Raw genomic sequence first — 22,709 nt, forward strand, 5'->3', positions numbered from 1 at the left:
CATTTGGCAATGAGAATACAATTTGTTGGGGTTACCCTGACTCATGGAAGCAAGGGGTTTTGGAAAAGACAAAATGGCAGGGGATGAGAAATGTCTGATTCATTCATGGCATCTGCAGGTGTCCTACAATTGATTACTAAAGGCCAAAGTTACTGATGGAATTTAGAGAGGGTGGATCTAACTCCTGGGCTCATTTGGATGCATGCATAAGGAAATGCAAAAACAAGACAAAACCAAATTTACAATCCTGGGTTATCATTATTGGTAATAGCTAAAACGAAAGCAAGAGATAAGCTAAGTTTGGATTCTGGCTGGTCTGAGGTACCGCCAACAGCCTTGGAGCCATTTCCAAAGGGAAAAGTTATGAAACAACAGATAACGAAGTTTAGGATAATTTCCAAGACAGTGGTGAGAAAAGACAGAGGAGAGTCAAGGAACTGTTTCCAGTAGGGTGGAAATTCTTAAATGGTTATCAGGAAATGAGGCAAATAGATCAAGCAAAGGATAAAGACAGGGATGATTGTTCTTTTGGTCAAGATAGAAATTGGGATTCTGACAAAACGGATACAGACTGGAGGGCCCAGCCTGCTACAGACAGGTTTGGTGACTACCTGCCTAGAAGAGGTGATAGTTTTGGGGACAAGTGTCACGGTCCTTATGATTCAGACCAGTATTGTGATGGGTATCATGACGGTCCACGCACGGATATGGATCGCTACTGGGGCTAGGATTGCTAAAATGACTGAGGTAGCTAAGATTATGGTAAAGGCTATGACTCTAGCACAGGCAGTGGCAGAAGAGCATTTGGTAGTGGGTACCAAAGGGATGATGACTACAGAGACCACTATGAAGATTGATATGACAGATGGGTCAGTAGGTAATGGTGTTCTAGGGACGATTACTCTTGGGATGATTATAAACATGACAGAGGCCCCCCCCCCCGGAAAAAAAAAAAGTGAATCTAAAGCCTGAGTACTCTTAACAAAGATGATTCCTCTGCTAGCACCTCCCAGTTCAGTCGAGAAACTTCTATTCTTGGAGGGGCAAAGCCTGATGACACAGCTGCTAGATAATGAGAAATACAAGAGCAGCTATAGAAGGAATGGAAGACTTAACATCAGCTGGATGAGCCAAAACTAAAAAGTAGGCCTCAGGAGAGACACTCAAGCTGGCAAAGTGAAGAAACACAGGTACAGGAACAGTTGAGGACAGGTGAGTCATCGAAGACCAGGACTTCAGCCACATCTGTAAGAAATGCATGAAGGAGATACAGTGAAAAGTCTCTGGAAAGTGAAACTCAGTAAGGAGGAAGATTGTCACTTCTATCTAAGCCTCCCAAACCTGATCAGCCTCTAAAGGTAATGCCAGCCCCTCCACCAGAGGAGAATGCTTGGGTGAAGTTCTAATCCACGCACTCTATCCTCAGAGCGCCCACACATGGCAAGATCCCCCACAAGTGCTGGGAAAAGTAGCTCCAGCTCAACAATCTGAAGGACCAGCAAGCAAAGGTAATATGGCCTTTGCCCTTGACAATGGAGAAATAACCCTTTGAGTAATCGGGGTTCTTTGTCCTGGGACTTCCAGGTCACACATGAGGATTTTTGTGGCAAGTGGAGGCTCGCCAGACCAGAAAAGACTCACCTGAGAGGCTGATATTAACTAGCCTCAGCACACATGATCTAGCCAGTCATGCAGGACTGGCCAATAAAAGCCCAAAACACATAGGCTCAGCGATCTTCCTGGTCAGTGGAGGGAGAGTGATGTGCTGAGACATGGTAGCATTGCACTGGCAACGTTCTCAGACCTTACCCAAGCATCTCTTCCCCATGATAATGCTGATTTACAACCTTTTAATACCACTGGTGGTCATATCTTCTGTGCATTATTCCAATTATATTTAAAGTGGTGGGAGAATTTCCTTCCCTTTGTCCCTATTTCGAGTATTCAGTCCTTCAATATTATGCATGACTAAGATGTACTGGCGAGAAAAAAGACACTTGTGGGACCAATTTTAGTGGAGAAGCAGTCAGCCTTTCAAAATCATGTATGATGTGAGCTGAGAAAAATTTATATACATATTTTCTGAATCACAATTTTCCCAAAATTAATGTCTTCAGTGACTGGATTTCCACACCTGATCCCTCAAGCTGGCAGTGCCTTTGGGTCTTGAACATTGGGAATTTTATTACTTGTTTGATTTTTAACAAGACTTGGTTTTTTTCAGGGAGTACTGACTGATACTCCATAATGTGCCAAACCAAAACCTAAAAAAAGTGAAGGGAAATGGGAACCATATGAGCCTCATCTTCTCTCAGTAAACTAATGAGTGCATGACCCACTCACCCACTGAAGGAGATTTTGGTCACTAAGATGAAGTATTGTCTCCTCTAAGATCATAAACCAGGCAAAGATGTCTGTTTTCACCATATTTTTAATCACTGACTCAAAAGGCAATCATCACTACCTTAAAAAGCCCAAAGTGCGGCCTCTCCCTCTCCACAACCACAGTTACTTTAGAAGATTCCATGGGTCCTCAATCCAAAGGCTATATTTCCACTACAGATCTCCCTAACTCAGCCCTCACATCTCCAATCCTTCAACCTAACCCAACCACTTCTCTACACAGCCACAATCACTGATACCCACATGCTTGCCCACTCCCTAACCCTTCTGACCCTGAACTATGGTTCCCCACTGGTCAAGATCCAGTTCCTTCCCACCTATACAGTATAGCAGATCTCACAGGACTGACTCCACCACTTTTTTTCTCACCATTTCCAGGCCTCTCAGAGTCCCCTTTGGGCTTGCAATGGAATCACTGGTGCTCCAAGGTTGTTGAATATTGATCTGATGTCTGGTAGCTTCTCTCCACACCCACACTCTAACCCAATGATCACATAACATTGACTTCCACAAAGACCATGCACTATCTGGAAACATGCAAAGTGTGTCCACACATACAGCCTCCAAATACCTACACACAAAACATGACTATACAGAAAACCTAACACATACATCCATTTGAACCATCTATACTACCAAAGATTTTTTCTAAAAAATGTATTGTGTTTAAGTCAAAGCTTATAAATCAAGTCAGCCTCTCATACAAAAACTATACACTTTGCTATGTACTCCTAGTTGCTCTCCCCCTAATGAGACACATACTCCTCCTCTCCACCCCGTATTCACTGTGTCCACTCAACCAGCTCCTATCCCCCTCTGCCTTCTCATCTCACCTCCAGGCAGGAGCTGTCCACATAGTCTCATGTGTCTACTTGATCCAAGAAACTCACTCCTCATCAGTGTCATTTTCTATCTTATCATCCAGTCCAATCCCTGTCCAAAGAGTTCGCTTGGGGAATGGTTCCAGTCTTGGGGTAACAAAGGGCCCGGGGACCATGACCTCCTTGGTCCCTATAGTCTTAGTCAGACCATTAAGTCTGGTCTTTTTATGAGAATTTGAGGTCATGCATCCCATTGCTCTCCTGTTCCATCAGAGATTTTCTGTTGTGTTCCCTGTGAGGGCAGTCATTGTTGGTAGCCAGGCACCACCTAGTTCTTCTGGTCTCAGCTGTTGTAGTCTGTTTTATGTGGCCCTTTCTGTTTCTTGGGCTTATCTTTACCTTACATCTTTGGTGTTCTTCATCCTCCTTTGCTCCAGTTGGGTTAAGACCAATTGATGCATCTTAGATTGCTCCTTGCTACCATTTAAGACGCCAGAAGCCACTCACCAAAGCGGGATTATACTTCCTAAGTTTTTATAGTGACCATGACTCAGTAGTTTTATTGGACCAGTCCACCAAAAGCAACAATAAAACCTGAACAAAATCGTCAAAACAACTGTTTTAAGGTATTGGAAGTCAATCAGTATAGGTACACTTGAAGGAATACAAACTCTGGGAAAAACGACTCACAGGGATGTTTAGTGCCTGTCATAGGCTGAGTTCTCTAGAGAAGCAAAACCAGCAAAGTATATAAAATATAGACAGATTTATATCAAGGAAATGGCTCATGTGGTTGTAGATGCTGGAACCTCCCAAGTCTGTGGGTCAGACCAGAGGCTTCTCCTGATTCACAAAGCCACAGGGGCTGGTGAACCCAAGAGCAGCAGGTCAGGTGGCAGGGCTCTTGCTCGCAGGCTGAAAAAACCAAAGAATTTCAAGACTGGTAGGCAAGATGGCAGGTAAGCTGCTACCTCAAGTTACAAGAACCAAAGGTCTGTCAACAAGAGCCAGCTGCAGGATCCAGAGGGTGAAAAAGCCCACCTATATTGGATGCAGGCCACACCCCCCAAGGAAACTCCCTTTCAACTGATTGGCTACCCACAACAGATCATGGATGTGATCATGTATCAAATCTCATCAGGAAGGTGATCGATCACATTATCACACAACTGCCAAACTACATAACTGCAAAAACCACAGAGTATCATGGCCCAGCTCAGTTGACACACAACTTTAATGATCATGGTGCCATTTTTTGTGATTTTTCTCCTGAGGAATTTGAAAATTTGTAGGTAGTAGTATAAACTCCAAGGACAAATAAGTATCCTTTCTGGGCTGAGAAGAAATAGGATGGCATTTTGTGCAAGCAATATACTGTTATTTTTCATTTCAGGCAGGATGTGGTGAGTAGAGGCAAGACCAGAAAATAAAAATTAATTTTAAAAAAGTGTATGCCTTACAAAGAGGATATTCAAATGGCCAACATGCACATGAAAAGATGCTCACTGTCATTAGCCATTAGGGAGATGCATATCAAAACTAGAATGAGATACTACCTCACCTCCATTAGAATGGCAATGATTCTTTTTAAAAAAGGAAAACAAGGGTTGGTAAGGTTATGGAGAAACTGTAACCCTCATCCACTGTTGGTGGGAATGTAAAATAGTACCAATGCTGTGGAAAAGAGTTTGGTGGTTCCTCAGAAAGCTGAACACAGAGCTACCATATGACCAGCAATCCCAATCCTAGGTATATACCCAGAAGTGAAAGCAGGAACACAAACAGAAACCTGTATACCAATATTCATTGTAGCACTTTTCACAACAGCAAAAAGGTGGTAACAAAATGTTCATCAACAGACAAATGGAAAAACAAAACGTGGTATATGCATACAATATTACTTAAGCCATAAAGAAAAATGAAGTCCTGATGCATGCCACAACATGGATGAACCTTGAAAACATGATGACTGAAATAAGTTAGTCACAAATGGACAGATACTGTATAATCTCACTTACATGAAATAAATGTACAGAGACGGGGGGGGGGAGTTTTTGCTTAATGGACATTGAACTTCTGTTAAAGGGATGAAATAATTTGGAAAAGGACAGGGAAAATGGTTGCACAGCTTGAAAAATGTAATCAATGTCATTGAATTATACATGTAGAAATTGCTAAATTGGTGTTTTGTTGTGTAGATTTTCACACTAGAAAAGGTATGCTTTAACACTTGTACACCAATGTTCATTGCTGCACTACTCACAATAGCCAAAAGGTGGAAACCCAAATGTCTATGAACAGATGAACAGATAAACAAAACGTGGTACATAAAAACAATGGAGTATTATTCAGCCACAAAGAAATTTTTAATACAGGTAGTCCCCAACTTACGTGTTTGAGTTACGATGATCTGCACTTATGTCTTTTTTTTTGTACATCTTACAGTATTATGTACTACAATGTTGCAGTGTGTAATTTACTGATGTTATCTTTCTCAGATGTTCACTTCCAGATGTTTATACGTAATGTTTCCAACTCCCAAAGACAAAGATCAGATTTATAGAGATGCTGATAATGAAAGAAAACAATGAAAACTTAAAAAAAAAAAATAGGTATCTGACTTACATCAGAACTGACTTGCGACGGAGCCCTCAGAATGGAATCCTGTCCTAAGTCAGGGACTACCTATACATGGTATCATATGGGTAAATCTTGAAAACGTTATGCTGATGTCAGACACAAAAGTCACATGCTGTATGATCCCACTTATATGAAATAGTTATGCGCTGTATAACATCCGTTTGAGCAACATCGACTGCATATACGTCTGTGCTCCCATAAGATTATAATACAGTTCAGAGTTCCATTCCTAAGTGTGTCAAATTTGTATGTAAGTTGTAACAAGTACGGTTTACTGTTAGTCAAATGTTTGTCTTAGTATACAGCATATAGTGTACCTTTCTATGCATAAAAAACATTAAAGAAACACTTCCAAATACACTAAAGTATCTTTAACATAATACAATAATAACAAAGTTTCAATGCACACTGCAAAGCAGCACTCATTTGTTATTATGAACCATTATGTACACAGGTTTGCTCATAACTACAGGGTTGCATAAGTTGGATGTTAGTAACCCAGGGACTGCTTGTTCATAATATGGTGTTCCCGCAATATCCAAATCACATAATGTCCTATTTCACAGAAAGTACTGTGGACATTAAGTGACACATAACTGTATCTAGAAGAGGAAAATGAATAGAGACAAGTTCATTAGTGCTAACCTGAAGTGGGTAAGGAAACCCTGGTGGTGTAGTGGCTAAGTGCTACAGCTGCTAACCAAAGGCTGACAGTTCAAATCCACCAGGCGCTCCTTGGAACTCTGTGAGGTAGTTCTACTCTGTCCTATAGTGTCGCTATGAGTCAGAATCGACTTGACAGCGATTTTTTTTTTTTTTTTTGCGGTGGGTGGAAGGGGGAAAATGGGAGTTATTGCTTGAGGGGAATTGAGTTTGTTACCAGTTACCATGTAGTCTATTCTGACTCACGGTGATCCCACGGGTGTCAGATTAGAACTGTGCTCCATAGAATTTTCAATAGCTGAAGTAGATGGCCAGGCCTTTCTTTCAAGGAGCCTCTGGGTGGACTCAAACTACCAACCTTTCAGTTAGTAGTTAAGTGTGCTAACCATTTGCACCACCTTAAGTGTGATGAAAAGATTGGAGACGGACAGTGGTGACGGTTACACAACATGGTGAACATAAATAATGTCACTGAATTGTACACGTAATAGTGATTGAAATGGCAAATGTTTTATTGTTCTCCCACAATTTAAAAAATTTTCTTTATCTGAAAGAAAATAACTCAAATATAAATACAAGAAGATTCTTCCCATTAAACTACTCTTAAATTCTCCCTTAGGTCTAAAACAGTTTATTAAAATGGAGAATAGGGGAAAAAAATAAAGAACACGGTTAAAATATTCTTAGTATTTTTTTGTAACACATGCAATCAATTGGAAAATAAATCATTCCATACCAGAAAACAACCAAAAAAACACTATGCTTTAACTAGTTCAGAGTTGCATAAGCAGAGAGAACTAGATGGACTAAGATTTCAAAAAGGGAAGAACCCTTGTTAGCAAAGGTCAGGTCATATTTCCACACCTGGGGTAATTTGCTTAGTCTGGATACTGAAAATCATAGGAAGACACTAGAAGGGGATAAAAGTATATTGACAAGTGGATTGTGTGCGTGTGTGTGTGGAGTGGAGGGACCTGAAGTCTAGAGGATACCTTAAACATAAGGCTGCTTTTCCCCTACAGGAATTTAGCTGCAAGCTGGGAAAGAAAAACATTGTAATCTCTCTTGCAATTCCATGATTCTTTGGAGATAGTTTCCAATCAGAAAGATGCCTGAAATAAATTAAGACTGATTTTAAAGGCATGAGGGTTAGATGGACTGTAAGCAAATAATCAAAGCTGCAACCCAGAGTGTAGTTCAAATCCTGATTGCAAAGGCATATCTAAGTATGGCTGATATGGCATGTGCCCTGGGCACCATTTGAAAGGGGTGTGTGTCTGTGTGTGCCTCTGTGTATGTGGTGAGCAGTTGCTATCAACTCAGCATGGCCCAACACCAGCTTTAAGAGATCACTCCGCAAGTTAAAACTAATATAGTCATGCATCGCTTAACATCCACAATAAGTTCTGTGATTTAGACATTGTGTGAACACTTGGGTCCATGGGGTATGGGGCTCCTGGGTGCATGGACCCATGGTCTGCTGCGCTGTGAGCAGCCCAGACAGCTTCCGTTGTGGATGCCTCAGATGAGTGCTCGAAGGGCCCCATCCAGTGCACGACCCTACGACCCCATAACAGTCATAGCTGGGATGTACTGGGAGTAGGCCAGGGCAGCAGCGGAGCAGTCTTGGCAACCCAGCACCCCCATAATGCCTGTCAGCCTTGGGGGCTCAAGAGCATGATCGGGCATCCAGCTCTCCCAGCAGTAGGGGCACCTTTTCCCATGGGTAGGGAGCGGTGGAGCCGGCTCACTGCTTATTCTGGGTATGGGTATCCCCTGGAGATCATGCGTTAGACCACAGATGTATATGTGGCCGGAAGTTGCCCTAACAGATTTTACGTGGTTCATGACTGTACTTTCAGATTAAAGAGCCTCTGTGGGTCAAGGTCATCATGTGTCTGTGGGCTTGTCATACTGTGGTGGCTTGCGTGTTGCTGTGATACTGGAAGATCTGCCTCTGGTATTTCAAATACTAGCAGGGTCACGCTTGGTGGACAGGTTTCAGCTGAACTTACAGACTAAAACAGACTAAGAAGAAGGATCTGGCACTCTACTTCTGAAAAAAATGGCCAGTGAAAGCCTTATGAATAGTAGTAGAACACTGTCTGATACAGTCCTGGAAGATGGAAGACACTCCAAGTACTGCTGGAGAAGAGCTGCCTCCTCAAAGTAGAGTTGACCTTAACGACACGGATGGACTCAAGCATTCAGGACCTTCTTTTGCTGATGTGGCACGACACAACAGCTGCAAACATCCAATAGTAATTGGAACCTGGTATGTACTAAAAACGAATCTAGGAAAATTAGAAATCATCAATAATGAAATGGAATGCTTAAAGATCAATATCCTAGGCATTAGTGAGCTAAACTGGACTGGTATTGGTCATTTTGAATTGGACAATCATATGGTCTACTATGCTGGGAATGACAACTTGAACAGGCATGGCATCACATTCATCATCAAAAAGAATATTTCAAGATTGATCCTGAAGTACAATGTTGTCAATGATAATATCCATATGCCTACAAGGAAGACCAGTTAATATGACTATTATTCAAATTTACACACCAACCACTAAGGACAAAGATGAAGAAATTGAAGATTTTTACCAACTTCTGAAGTTGGAAATTGATCAAACATGCAATCAAGATGCATTGATAATTATTGGTGATTGGAATGTGGGAGTTGGAAACAAAAAGGACTCGTAGTTGGAAAATAGGGCCTTGGTGACAGAAACTATGCCAGAGGTAGCATGACAGAGTTTTGCAAGACCACTGGCTTCTTCATTGTGAACATGTTTTTTCAACAACAAATGGCAACTACACACGTGGACCTCACCAGACTGAATATACAAGAATCAAACTGACTTTTCTGTGCAAAGAAAAAAGCTTAATATCATCAGTCAGAACAAGACCAGGGGCCAACTGCATCAATTGCTCATATGAAAGTTCAAGTTGAAGAAAATTAGAAGTCCACAAGAGCCAAAGTATGACCTTGAGTATAATCCACCTGAATTTAGAGACCATCTCAAGAACAGATTTGACGCATTGAACACTAATGGCCAAAGACCAGACAAATTGTGGGATGACATTAAGTACAAATATATGAAGAAAAGCAAAAAGTCATTAAAAAGATAAGGAAAAAAAAGACCAAAATGGATGTCAGAAGAGACTCTGAACCTTGCTCTTGAACGCGGAATAGTTAAAGTGAAGGGAAGAAATGAAGTAAAAGAGCTGAACAGAAGATTTCAAATGGCAGGTGGAGAAGACAAAGTATTATAATGAAATGTGCAAAACCTGGAGTTAGAAAACCAAAAGGGAAGAACACGCCCTGCATTTCTCAAGCAGAAAGAAATGAAGAAAAAATTCAAGCCTCGAGCTGCAATACTGAAAATTCTGCGGGGAAAATATTAACAACTACACAGAAAAGTATCAAAAGCAAATGGAAGGAATACATAGTTTCTGTAGCAAAAAGAATTGATCAATGTTCAATCATTCTACGAGGTAGCATATGATCAAGAACTGATGGTACTGAAGGAAGAGGTCCAAGCTGCACTGAAAGCACTGGTGAAAAACAAGGCTCCAGGAATTGACGAAATATCAACTGAGATGTTTCAACATATGGATGCAACGCTGAAGGTGCTCACTTGTCCATGCCAAGAAATTTGGAAGACAGCTGCCTGGCCAGCCTACTGGAAGAGATCCATATTTGTACCCATTCCAAAGAAAGCTGATTCATTACAATGCGGAAATTATTGAACATATTAATATCATACACAAGTAAAATCTTGCTGAAGATCACTCAAAAGCTGTTGCAGCAGTACATCGACAGGGAACCACCAGAAATTCAAGCCAGATTCAGAAGATGATGTAGATGCTGATGTCAGATGATTCATGGCTGAAAGCAGAGAATACCAGGAAGATGTTTACCTGTGTTTTATCGACTATCCTAAGGCATTCAGCTATGTAGATCATAACAAATTATGGATAACATTGCAGGGAACGGGAATTTCAGAACACTTAATTTTGCTCATGAGGAATCTGTATATGGACCAAGAGGCAGTGGCACAAACAAAACAAGGGGATACTGCATGGCTTAAAGTCAGGAAAGGTGTATGTCAGGGTTGTATCCTTTCACCATAGCTATTCAATCTGTATGCTGAGCAAATAATCAGAGAAGTTGGGCTATATGAAGAACAACAGGGCATCAAGATTGGAGGAAGACTCATTAACAACCTGGGTTATGCAGATGACACAACCTTGCTGAGAGTGAAGAGGGCTTGAAGCACTTACTGATGAAGATCAAAGACCACAGCCTTCAGTATGGATTACACCTCAACATAAAGAAAACAAAAATCCTCACAACTGGACCAATAAGCAACATCCTGATAAATGGAGAAAATATATAAGTTTTGAAGGATTTCATTTTATTTGGATCCACAATCAACACCCATGGAAGCAGCAGTCAACAAATCAAATGACCTACTGCACTGGGCAAATCTGCTGCAAACGACCTCTTTAAAGTGTTATAAAACAAAGGTGTCACTTTAAGGACTAAGGTGCACCTGACCCATGCCACGGTGTTTTCAACTGCCTCATACGCATGTGAAAGCTGGACAATGAATAAAGAAGATGGAAGAATACTGAATACACCATAGACTACCAGAAGAACGAACTAATCTGTCTTGGGAATTATAGCCAGAATACTCTGTAGAAGTGAGGATGGCAAGACTTCATCTCATGTACTTTGGACATACTGTCAGGAGGAAGCAGTCCCTGGAGACGGACATCACACTTGGTAGAGGGTCAGGGATAAAGAGGAAGACCCTCAATGAGATGGATTTGCACAGTGGCTGCAAAAATGGGCTCAAGCATAACGATTTTGAGGATGGTGCAGAACTGGGCAGTGTTTTGTTTTGCTTTACATAGGGTTGCTGTGAGTACAAACTGACTCAGCAGCACCTAACAACAACAATGGGTCAAGGCAAAGTGTGTGATCTTGCTCTGCTGATTGTAGAAAGGAAGAATCTGCAAAAAAAAAAAAAATGACTTGTAGAACATCATAGACCAATTTTCATCAGTGAAAGCAAGGAAGGTGCAGTTGCAATTTTCATGTACTGTCATATTAAAAGATTAACAAACTTGACTTGTACTTTTGAGTTGATATTATGGTAAAGCTATCTAAAAGATGGGTGTCAGATGGTTCGACAGGGGCACAATTTCAGAGCTTCCAATAAGTGCTATATTCTGTAGATCTGCCTTTGTCTGATTGAAAGGAAGTGATGAGTCCTTCCTCTACCTTCCAACAGATGGGGAGAACATCAACTTCAGTCTCTCCCTGTTTATTAGACAATGTCGATTTATCATACAATGAAAAACAAGATCTATGCAAAACAGCAGGGAATGTGATTAATAATAAAAAGAGAAATACAACAAACAGATCCACATATATCTTGAGATAGGAGTTAGGAAAAAAAGGAATTTGGAATATGTATTTTACATGAAATAGAGAAAATCATAAGGAACATGAATAGATGAAGTGCAACTGCAGAGGGTTTAGCAAACTGTACTTCGTGGGTGAACTTAATGGATATAAGTTTAAAAAACTTCACACATAAAGGCAAGATTAACGAACTTGAAGATACATCAGTGTAACATATTCAAATAAAAGCACAGAAAAAGTTGAGGATACGGGTGGGCATTGCATCATCTCTCAGAAAAATGGCTTAATCATAATCATTTATATTCTGTTTTCCCATGTGTGAAATAAGTAACTAGGAACAGGCCTTCTCTTGTAATTGTGGCAGAGTTGTGAGCACCACCATTCTCTTCTCCCATACTTCTGTATGTGTATAAAAAGGGTTGGAGTCACTCCAGGTTGGTGTTCTAGGGATTCATTACTGAGTTTTCTGGGAAATATGACCAAGGTCAAATTCTCATCAGTTCATTCTGCTGTTCTGACAAGCAGTGTTCTGTATGCTGCTAAGAGTGTTTTGGGGTTACAGAGATTAGTATAAATATGTAAGACATTCGGCAAATGGGACACTGCCCACATCTTCACTGTTCTTCCATGTCTTCATCTAGGGAGTTTTCCAGCCAATGTAACCACAATCATCCAGGGTTAAAAAGAAAAAAATGGTTTTGCTTGTAATTCCTTTTTAAGGTTTGAAGACATTATATGGAATTAAAAAAAAATTACATACCATCAGAATTTGCTTATAAAGGGTATTTGTACATATTTGCTTTCATCCTTACCATGTAGTTATGTATATAACTCTAATAGTTAAGAAACATAATTTAATGCTCCAGATGTTTCAGTTTATACTCAAAATTATTTTCTGATTAATCCAAATCTATGTGTTTGGTACTATATAAAAAAATAGAATCTGACCAACATTTAGATTTTTCAGCAACATTTACTGCTTACACATATGCAAGTTCTACTCTATTGAGTTTAATATCATTTCTTATAACTTCTTAGAAAATCCTGCATTCAACAGTCCCAGATCACATCACAGTTCCAATTTTTTTCAATAAGAGATCTTTTGTCAAAATTCTGCATCCTTTGCTAAATTTGTTCTCAAGGGTACTTTTAAAGTTGTTTTTGCTTTATTCCAGTCTTAGTTTTCTGATATAAAATACAGGTAAAGTTTTTGTTTTTTATACTTTGACTTTCAGATTTCCTCCTCACTGGAGAGCAGTAATGCTGACTAAGGAATGAGTGATCATTCAAGCCTTTTCTTCAGTCAAGACACTGGGAGTGTTTTATACAGTATGAATGCACACATGTTCTAAAATGTTGCTCTATGAATAAAAGACTTCATAATTTCTCATTAATAACTTATACACATGATTTATCTGGTATTCCTTAAAAAGCTGTGTCCTCCTAGTAAAGACTTTTCTCTCTTACTTCCTGTTTTAATGGTGTCTTAGTTTCCTAGTGCTGCTATAACAAAATACCATGAACAGGGTAGTTTTAAAGAACAGAAATTCATTATCTCAAAAGAGATCTAGAAGCCAGAAGTCCAAATTCAGGGCTTCAGCAGGGCATGTTCACACTCTGCTATAAGGGAAGATCTTTCCTTGTCTCCTCCACCTTCTGGTAGCCCCTGGTGTTTCTAGGTGATGTTTCTTGGCTTGTAGTTGTATCACCACATGGCATCTGTCTTCCCCGGGTCTATGTCTGTCCTCTTTTATAAGACACTACTCAGAAGGGATTAGGACCCACCCTACTCTGACATGACATCATTAACTGGTAACAACAGAAAAACCTTATTTCCAAACTAAATCACATTCACAGGTCCAGGGATTAGGGGTTCAACATATCTTCTGGGGGCCACAATTCAATCCATTACAAATGGTTATTCTCACATTGAGTTTTATTGTTTCCACAAAGGCTGGTGCACTGTTGAATGATACTGCACAGTGATTACAGACCTCAGGTTTATCTTCTGTGTTTATTCACTTTGTTTAAAGGATCAATATTTAAATGAAGGCATTTTCACATTGATTGCAGACAGATATTTTCTAACTTGTGCATTCCTTGTTTTATTTAATAATTAGAACTGTGATTGAAAACTCTTTCACATTATATTTCTACTGTGAGTTCTCTCATGTCATATATGGTCAGATCATTGACTAATGTGGCTTTGCCACATAGATGACATCCATACGGATTCTCTCTAGCACGAACACTGATTACAGACATAGTGTTCCTTCTATGTGTGATTCTGTTGGGTGCTGAAATGTTAAAGCTAAGGCTGAACTCTCATTCACATTTATTACATATATAGTGTGACTGTTCTCATGATGTCTAAGGTCAGAACAAAAAGTGAAGGCTTCCCCACATACACGGCATTTATATGGTTTCTCATCAGTGTGTGTTTTCTCATGATTTCTAAGGTCAGAATATTGAGTAAAGCCTTTCCCACATAGCTGACAAACATGCGGCTTCTCTCCAATATGAATTCTCTCATGTAGTCTCAGGTTAGAACTTCTACTGAAGGCTTTCCCACATACATGACATTCAAATGGTTTTTCTCCAGTGTGAGTTTTCTCATGATTTCTAAGGTCAGAACACTGACTGAAGGCTTTCCCACAGAGGTGACATCCATAAGGTTTTTCCCCAGTATGAATTCTCTCATGTAGTCTCAGGTTTGAACTTCTACTAAAAGCTTTCCCACATATATGACATTCATATGGTTTTGCTCCAGTGTGACTTCTCTCATGTCGTCTAAAGTGAGAACAATTACTGAAAGCTTTTCCACAGAGATGGCATTCATATGGCTTCTCTCCAGTGTGAGTTCTATTGTGTTGTATAAGGTCAGAAAAATTACTGAAGGCTTTTCCACATATATGGCATTCATATGGTTTCTCTCCGGTGTGAGTTCTATTGTGTTGTTTAAGGCCGGAACTTTGAATAAAGGCTTTCCCACAAAGATGACATACATATGGCTTCTCTCCAGTGTGAATTCTATTGTGTTGTATAAGGTCAGCACAATTCGTGAAGGCTTTCCCACATAGGTGACATACATAAGGTTTCTCTCCAGTGTGAATTCTCCCATGTTGTCTAAGGTTAGAATTTGTACTGAAGGCTTTCCCACATACATGGCATTCATATGGTTTCTCTCCAGTGTGAGTTCTATAGTGTTGAGTGAGGCCAGAAAAATTACTGAAGGCTTTTCCACATATATGACATTCATATGGTTTCTCTCCAGTATGAGTTCTAATGTGTTGTTTAAGGCCAGAGCTTTGAATAAAGGCTTTCCCACATAGATGACACTCATATGATTTACTCCTGGAGTGAATCTGCTTATGTTGGTTAAACGATGACTGGTCAGGAAGGAACTTTCCAAATTCTTTGCTGGTATTGTGTTTCTTTCCCATGTGATTTAACACATCTTGAGTCAATGTAAGGCTGTGAGTGAAATCTCCTCCCAAATCATTGCATTCAAAGGTATTCTCTCCAGAGAGATATCTCTGCTTTGAGAAGGACATGAAAGACTGTTACAGGTTTATCCACATTCATTCATTAATTTGTTTCTCTACATATGAATTCTAGAATAATATCTAGTCATTCAGTGAACTCTAATTAAAATCTCCTCCATGTAAGTTACACATATGTGGTATGTTACTCTTCTGCATGCACAGAGATTTACTCTTTTGCAGCAGCACGCCAACCGCAGGACTATCAGATTAATTCTGAAGAATTCCTTATATTTTAAAAAATATATCTATGAGACATGCTTATGCAATTGTTTTTTTGAGACCTTAGGTAATTTCTTCCCTAAATTCTAATGAACCAAAACTTTGTGCTGAGACAGCACGTAATTACAATCTTAAATACAGTAATGTAATTGTGCTAACCTCCTAACTTAATCCATTCACAAGCATCTATGTGGGTGGCCAAGATTCACACCTGTGAAGCTTACCAGTGCCATGATGGTTGGTGTGTCCTTCCTATAGATATGTTGAAAGGATATCATTTCTTCTTTGTTAAGGCCAATTTCCCTGCCTGAAATAATTGAAAAAAGAATAATTTGCTAGAGTGGCATTAGGGGAATGAAAATGTTGAAAAGCACTGACCCATGTGTGTATTTCAAATATTGACAGTTACATGTAAAAAGAATGTCAAATTAAGGAATAATCTAGGTGGTAGAAATACATGACAGGATATGGACGTTAAAAAGATTTTCAATACTGCAAAATGGAGAACAATAAAATGAAGGTGGAATGTTGGCACGCTAAAGAGGAAAAATCTTCAAAGATTTTCCAGGACAAGGGTCATTACGATAAAGTTGAATTGCAATAAGTACATGCAGATTCCTTAAGTCAAAGAGAATGACAGGAGGACACAACAGAAATAGGTATATGTAAAGAATAAATGATATAATCTGAAGAATTTTCCCTCAACATGTCATTCACTTCAGAAAATACACAGTCGATATTTCCAAGCACCTGCTCACTCACTGAACAAGCTCCTCCTTGTATTGAAACACAACTGCCTGAAGCTCACCTGGACTTTGGCATTGGAAAAATCCTATTCCTTCTCTCCACAGTTCCTCTCCTCGCTCTAGTTGGGAAATCACATCTGATCTGCAGAGCTGATTCCCTGTTTGTGGGGAAAAGACACATAGATTTTGAGTTGTATCCTCAAAAAAGTGTATAATCATCAAGTCTAAGAAGTACACTAGAAAGACACTGAAGGCCAGCTCAGAAGAGTACTTTGAACATAGTACGTACTTATAATCCTTCACTAGAAAAGTGATAACTCTTGACCATGCACCTGAACACATTAAGAACCTCTGTTTCTATCATTTTGGTGAAAATATACATAACAAAACATATACCCACTAAACATTTTTGACACATACAGTTCAGTGACAATGGTTACATTCTTTGCATTGTGTCACCATTCTTGATATCTCTATCCATATTATTTCACCACCATTAACTTAGATTCTCTGACCCCTAAACAATTACTCTGTTTTAGAGCTACTGTTGTAAATTTGATCTCATATTGATAATTCTTCAGAAGAGTGTACTGCTCAAGGTGATCATTTTTTACTAATCAAGTTAAACTGTATTTAAAGATGATTTCAAAGGATAGTTTTGGATCAAGGCTTAAAGATTATCTCAGGGCAATTGATCTGGGGGTTCCCCCAGTCTCAATGGGTTCAGTTAGTTGGATTTCTATAAAGAACTTGAAATTCTGTTCCACATTTCTCCTCTTTTTGATCAGGATCTATCTATCAGGTCCTTGATCAAAATGTTCAGTAATGGTAGCCAGGCACCATGTTGTTCTGGTCTCATGGCAATGGAGGTAACAGTTCATGGAGGCAGTTAGACTTGCAGTCATTTCTTTCTCTGATTCCTTGGTCTCCTTCCTCTGCTGTTCCAGGAGAAAACTAAACCACCAAACCCACTGCTGTCAATTTCTACCATAGCAACCCTAGAGGACAGAATATAAATGCCCCATAAGGTTTCCAAGGAGCAGCTAGCGTATTTGAACTGCTGACCCTTCAGTTAGCAGCCGAATCACTTAACCACTGCGAAACCAGGGTTCCATTTCAGGACAATAGAGACCAATTTGGTATCTTGGATGGCCACGTGGCATGCTTTAAAACCCCAGGTGCTATCACCACACTAGGAGGTAGAACAGAGTCAAAAAACAGTATAGGCCAATTGACTGGACACACCCACAAAACCATAACCCTAAATGAAGTACATAATGCATGGTGGAGCAGAGTCAGTGAAAAACAGGAAGACTGTTGATGAGATAGAGTCACAAAGTGGCTGCGGCAATGGGCTCGAACATAGCAAAGACTGTGAGGATAGCACAGGACTGGCCAGAGCTTTGTTCTGTTATACACAGGGTTGCTCTGAGCTGGAATTGACTTGACGGCACCTAAAAAACAACAACAACAAAAAAGGCCACGAGAGCCAAAATACATACCCCAAAATACAAAATAAATATCCCACTCAAATTTAGAGACCATCTGAAGAACAGATTTGATGCACTGAACACTAACGACCGAAAACCAGACGAGTTGTGGGATGACATCAAGGACATCATGCATGAAGAATGCAAGAGGTCATTAAAGACAGGAAAGAAAGAAAAGACCAAAGTGGATGTCAGAAGAGACTCTGAGACTTGCTGCTGAATGTAGAGTAGATAAAGTGAACTGAAGAAATGATGAAGTAAAAGAGCTGAACAGAAGATTTCAAAGGGCAGCTGGAGAAGACAAAGTAAAGTATTATAATGAAATGTGCAAAGGACCTGGAATTAGAAAACCAAAAGGGAAGAATAGGCTCGGCATTTCTCAAACTGAAGAACTGAAGAGAAAATTCAAGCCTCGAGTTGCAATACAAAAGGATTCTCTGGGCAAAATGTTGGAATGACGAAGCAACAAAAGAGGATGGAAGGAATACGGAGTCACCGTACCAAAAAGAATTGGTTAACATTCAACTATTTCAGGAAGCAGCACATTCATCAAGAACTCATGAAGGAAGAAGACCAAGCTGCACTGAAGGTATTGATGAAAAACAAGGTTCCAGGAATTGAGAATACCATTTGAGATGTTTCAAGATATGGATGCAGCACTAGAGGTGCTCACTTGTCTATGCCAAGAAATTTGGAAGATGGTAATCTGGCCAACCAACTCAAAGAGCTCCATACTTGTGCCCATTCCAAAGAAAGGTGATCCAACAGAATGCAGAAATTATCGAACAATTTCATTACTATCACATGCAAGTAAAATTTCCCTGCAGATAATTTAAAAGCAGTTGCAGCAGCACATCAACAGGGAACTGCCAGAAATTCAAATTAAGAAGAGGACATGAAACGAGGGATAACACTGCTGATACCAGATGGATCTTGGCTAAATGCAGAGAACACCAGAAGATGTTTACCTGTGTTTTATTGACTATGCAAAGGCATTCGACTGTGTGGATCATAACAAATTATGGATAGCATTGTGAAGAACAGGAATTTCAGAACACTGAATTGTGCTCATGAGAAACCTGTACATACACCAAGAGACAGTCATCTGAACAGAAGAAGGGGATACTGCATGGTTTAAAATCAGGAAGGGTGTGCATCAGGGTTGTATCCTTTCATCATACCTATTCAATCTGTACGCTGGGCAAATAAAGAATTTGTACTATATGAAGAAAAGCTCCATATCAGGATTGGAGAAAGACTCATTAAGAACCTGCATTATGCAGATGATACAACCTTGCTTGCCGAAACCGAAGAGGACTTGAAGCACTTATTGATGAAGATCAAAGACTAGACTTCAGTATGGAATATACCTCAATAAAAAAGAGACAAAAATCCTCACAACTGGACCAATAAGCAACATCCTGATAAACAAAGAAAATATTGAAGTTGTCAAGGATTTCATTTTACTTTGATCCAAAATCAATGTTCACGGAAGCAGCAGTCAAGAAATCAAATGACCTACTGCATTGGGCAAATCTGACGCAAAAGTCCTCTTTAAAGTATTAAGAAGCAAAGATATCACCTTGAGGAATAATGTGCACCTGACCTAACCCATCATATTTTCAATTGCCTTATATGCATGCCAAAGCTGGACTATGAATAAGCCAGAATGAAGATTAACTAATGCCTCTGAATTATGGTATTGGTGAAGAATACTGAATACACCATGGACTGCCAGAAGAATGAACAAATCTGTCTCATAAGAAGTACAGCCAGAATGCTCTTTAGAAGCGAGGATAGTGAGACTTCATCTCACATACTTTGCACATATTATCAGGAGGTACCAGTCCCTGGAGAAGGACATCATGCTCGGTAAAATGGAGGGTCAATGAACAAGAGTAAGGCCCTCAACAAGATGTACTGACACAGTGGCTACAATGATCTCAAACACAGCACCAATTACGGAGATGGTTGCAGGACCAGGCAGTGTTTTGTTCTGTTGTACCAAACAATGGCACCAAACAACAACAACGATGGGTAGAGGCTTGTAGATTTTTAAGGTGCCTAAAAGCCAAAGTCTATACTGCCTTGAAGAGAACGTTGGTACAATTATGGACTTGAAAGGCAATTCTGGTGAGGGCTCCGAAGGAAGTGAGAACCACAGAGAAAGTCTCTATTGTCTTAGAGAATACACGTGGCGCCAGCAACAAAATGTTGCTAGAAATGTGAACATTCAACGTGCTTCTGATGAGGATTTAAAAGAAAATGATGAACACATGATTGGAGAGTGGAGGAAGGGCAATGCTCTGTATGCAATGGCAAAGAACTTGTCTAAATTATGTTCAAACGTTTGGTGGTACATAGCACTTGTAAGTGATGAACTCGGATAGCTAGCTGATGAGATCTCTAAGCAAGATCTTAAAGGGACCATGCTTGTAATAAAATGCAAGAGAAAAGAGATGGAATTAAAAATCAACTGTACAAAATGAAAACAGAACTTAAAGATTTGGAATATTCTATTGTACAAACTAAGGACACGTGTCCTAGAATGTTCACCAAGGATGTGGCTTCACAATCTTTTGTTAAAGAGATTAAGCCTGTGACTGATGGATCTAACCAAATACCACAGCAGAAAACCCATAGGCTGAGACTGAGGAGGACAAAGAATGAAAGGAAAGAATGCTATCTACCTCTGGAATTACATAGGCAAGAAATAGGTCAAAGGGGCTGTATTTGTTGTCCTCCAAGAAATAACCATCCCTGGAGCAGCTCAGAGATCAGCAGAACTGTTGGAAGGAGCCTAAGAAGGACCTTCTCAGTTTCAAAGGGTGGGATCTTTGCCAACTGGGTTCCAGAGAGTGGGGCTGATGTTCATGAGTGATGGGGGATGGGGCCACTGACAAAAGCTGAGGGGGCAGGGCTGCCATGCCCAAAGGACAGAAGAACAGGACCTGTGGGGCCAAAGGGGTGGGGTTGCCACTCAGATGGGGTAGAAGAATGAGGCCACCAAAAGTTGAGAAAGCAGAGTGGCTACTGGGTCTGGAAGGCGGAGCTGAAGCCAAGGCCCTAGGGGGTCTCCATCCAGAATTCAGACAGCATGGCCAATATCCAGAGTCTGCAGGGCAGGATCATGGCCTAGATGGTCTCAGAGAAGAGGGGATTGTTTTCAAGCCTCGAGATCCAATGTAAATTGTTCTGCTGGGTTTTGGACTTGCTTAGTACCTGTCATCCCTTCTTTCCATCCACCTTCTCCCATTTGTAATGGAAATGTCTACCTTGCTCCTGTTCCACCATTGTACTTTGAAAACAGATTAATTTGTAATCTAGATTTCACAGATTCATAGGTGAAGAGGAATTTTGCTCCAGGATAGAATACACCTAAAATCTCACCCATATTTGATTTAGATGATTCAAAAGATGAGATTTTGGACACAGTGTTCATCAGACTTTTGGGATGACATGATTAGATGAATGTGTTTTGTATGTAGGAAGGACATGAATTTTGGGAGATCAAAGGGTGGAACATTATGGGTTGATTTGTTACCACACAAAATGTGTTGTAAATCCTCATCTCTTTGAGATTTATAATCTCAGTTGCGATTGTCTTTGCTACATTAATGAGGCAGGATTAATGTAGGGTGTGTCTTTTGAGATGTAGAAGAGATTGAAACAAGCAAGGGAGAGAAGCAGAGACAGGGGAAGATATATGCCAAGCCACATGAAGATCGCCCAGGAGCAGAATCTCAGAAAAGACATGAACCTTCCTCCAGAGCTGACAGAGACAGAAGCCCTTTCCCTAGAGCTGGCACCATGAATTTGGAATGCTAGCCTCCTAAAAAAAAACAGTGAGAAAATAAATATCTGTTTGTTAAACCCACCCATTTGCGGTATTTCTGTTATAGCAACACTGGATAACTCTTCCTGTTTATGTCATTTCATAAAAGTGAGAACATACAGTATTTTTTTTTTTTTGTACTCCAGGTACATCCACATTGTAAGATGTTGTAGGAACTCATTTTCTTTATTGCTGCGTAGTTTTTTTTTTTAGTATTTCATTGTATGCATGTACCATATTTTACTTATGCATTCATCCACTGATAAGCACCTGTGTTGTTTCCATCTTTTTGCTATCGTGAATAGTGCTGCAATGAACATAGATGCACATACGTCTGTTTGTGTTACTTCTACTAGATCCCTAAGTATATACCTAGGAATGGAATTGGTGGGTCATATGGCAGCTCTGCCTCTAAGAAATCACCAAATTTTTCCACAATAGCAGTACCATTTTGAACTCCCAACAGCAATGGATGAAGACTCCAATTTCTCCAGATTCCTTCTAACACTTGTTATTTTCTGTTTGTTTGTTTTATGAAATCTTAACCATCCTTGTGAGAGTGAAATGGTATCTCATTGTGGTTTTGATTTGCATTTCTCTGATGGCTAATGACATTGAGCATCTTTTCATGTGTCTTTTGGCCATTTGAATACCGTTTTTGGCAAAGCATCTGTTCATGGCCCTTGATCAGTTTCTAATTGGGTTATTTGTCTTTTTGTTTTTAAGTTGTAGAAGTTTTCTATATACTTTAGATATTAGACCCTTATCGGTTATACAGTTTCCAAAGATTTTTCTTCCCCCAGTCTGTTGTCTCTTTCCTTTTTTGATAAAGTCTTTTTTTAATTATGATTTAGGTCAAAGTTTACAGAGTGAATTAGTTTCTCATTTAAAAATTTATACACAT

The 22,709-nt window shown here is 39.8% G+C and overlaps 1 protein-coding gene and 1 pseudogene across 16 annotated transcripts in view; one reads left to right on the forward strand and one right to left on the reverse strand.

Moving 5' to 3' along the window:
• The first annotated feature begins 244 nt into the window (after window positions 1-244).
• Window positions 245-2,172, forward strand: LOC126065981 (eukaryotic translation initiation factor 4B-like; annotated as a pseudogene).
• Window positions 2,173-11,853: 9,681 nt separating this feature from the next.
• The window catches only part of LOC126065978 (zinc finger protein 596-like), a 117,261-nt gene continuing 106,405 nt past the window's right edge, over window positions 11,854-22,709 (reverse strand). For all 16 annotated transcript variants that reach the window (XM_049866694.1, XM_049866689.1, XM_049866688.1 and 13 more), the window contains 3 exons: window positions 16,543-16,638; window positions 15,959-16,041; window positions 11,854-15,509 (listed from right to left, as the gene is read on the reverse strand). In XM_049866694.1, the coding sequence (XP_049722651.1) occupies window positions 14,226-15,509; window positions 15,959-16,041; window positions 16,543-16,638 (1,463 nt within the window). In that variant the 3' untranslated portion in view covers window positions 11,854-14,225. The remainder of the gene's footprint in view (window positions 15,510-15,958; window positions 16,042-16,542; window positions 16,639-22,709) is intronic.

The sequence above is a fragment of the Elephas maximus genome, chromosome 22 (genome assembly GCF_024166365.1).
Source record: "Elephas maximus indicus isolate mEleMax1 chromosome 22, mEleMax1 primary haplotype, whole genome shotgun sequence".
NCBI classification, from domain to species: Eukaryota; Metazoa; Chordata; class Mammalia; order Proboscidea; family Elephantidae; genus Elephas; species Elephas maximus.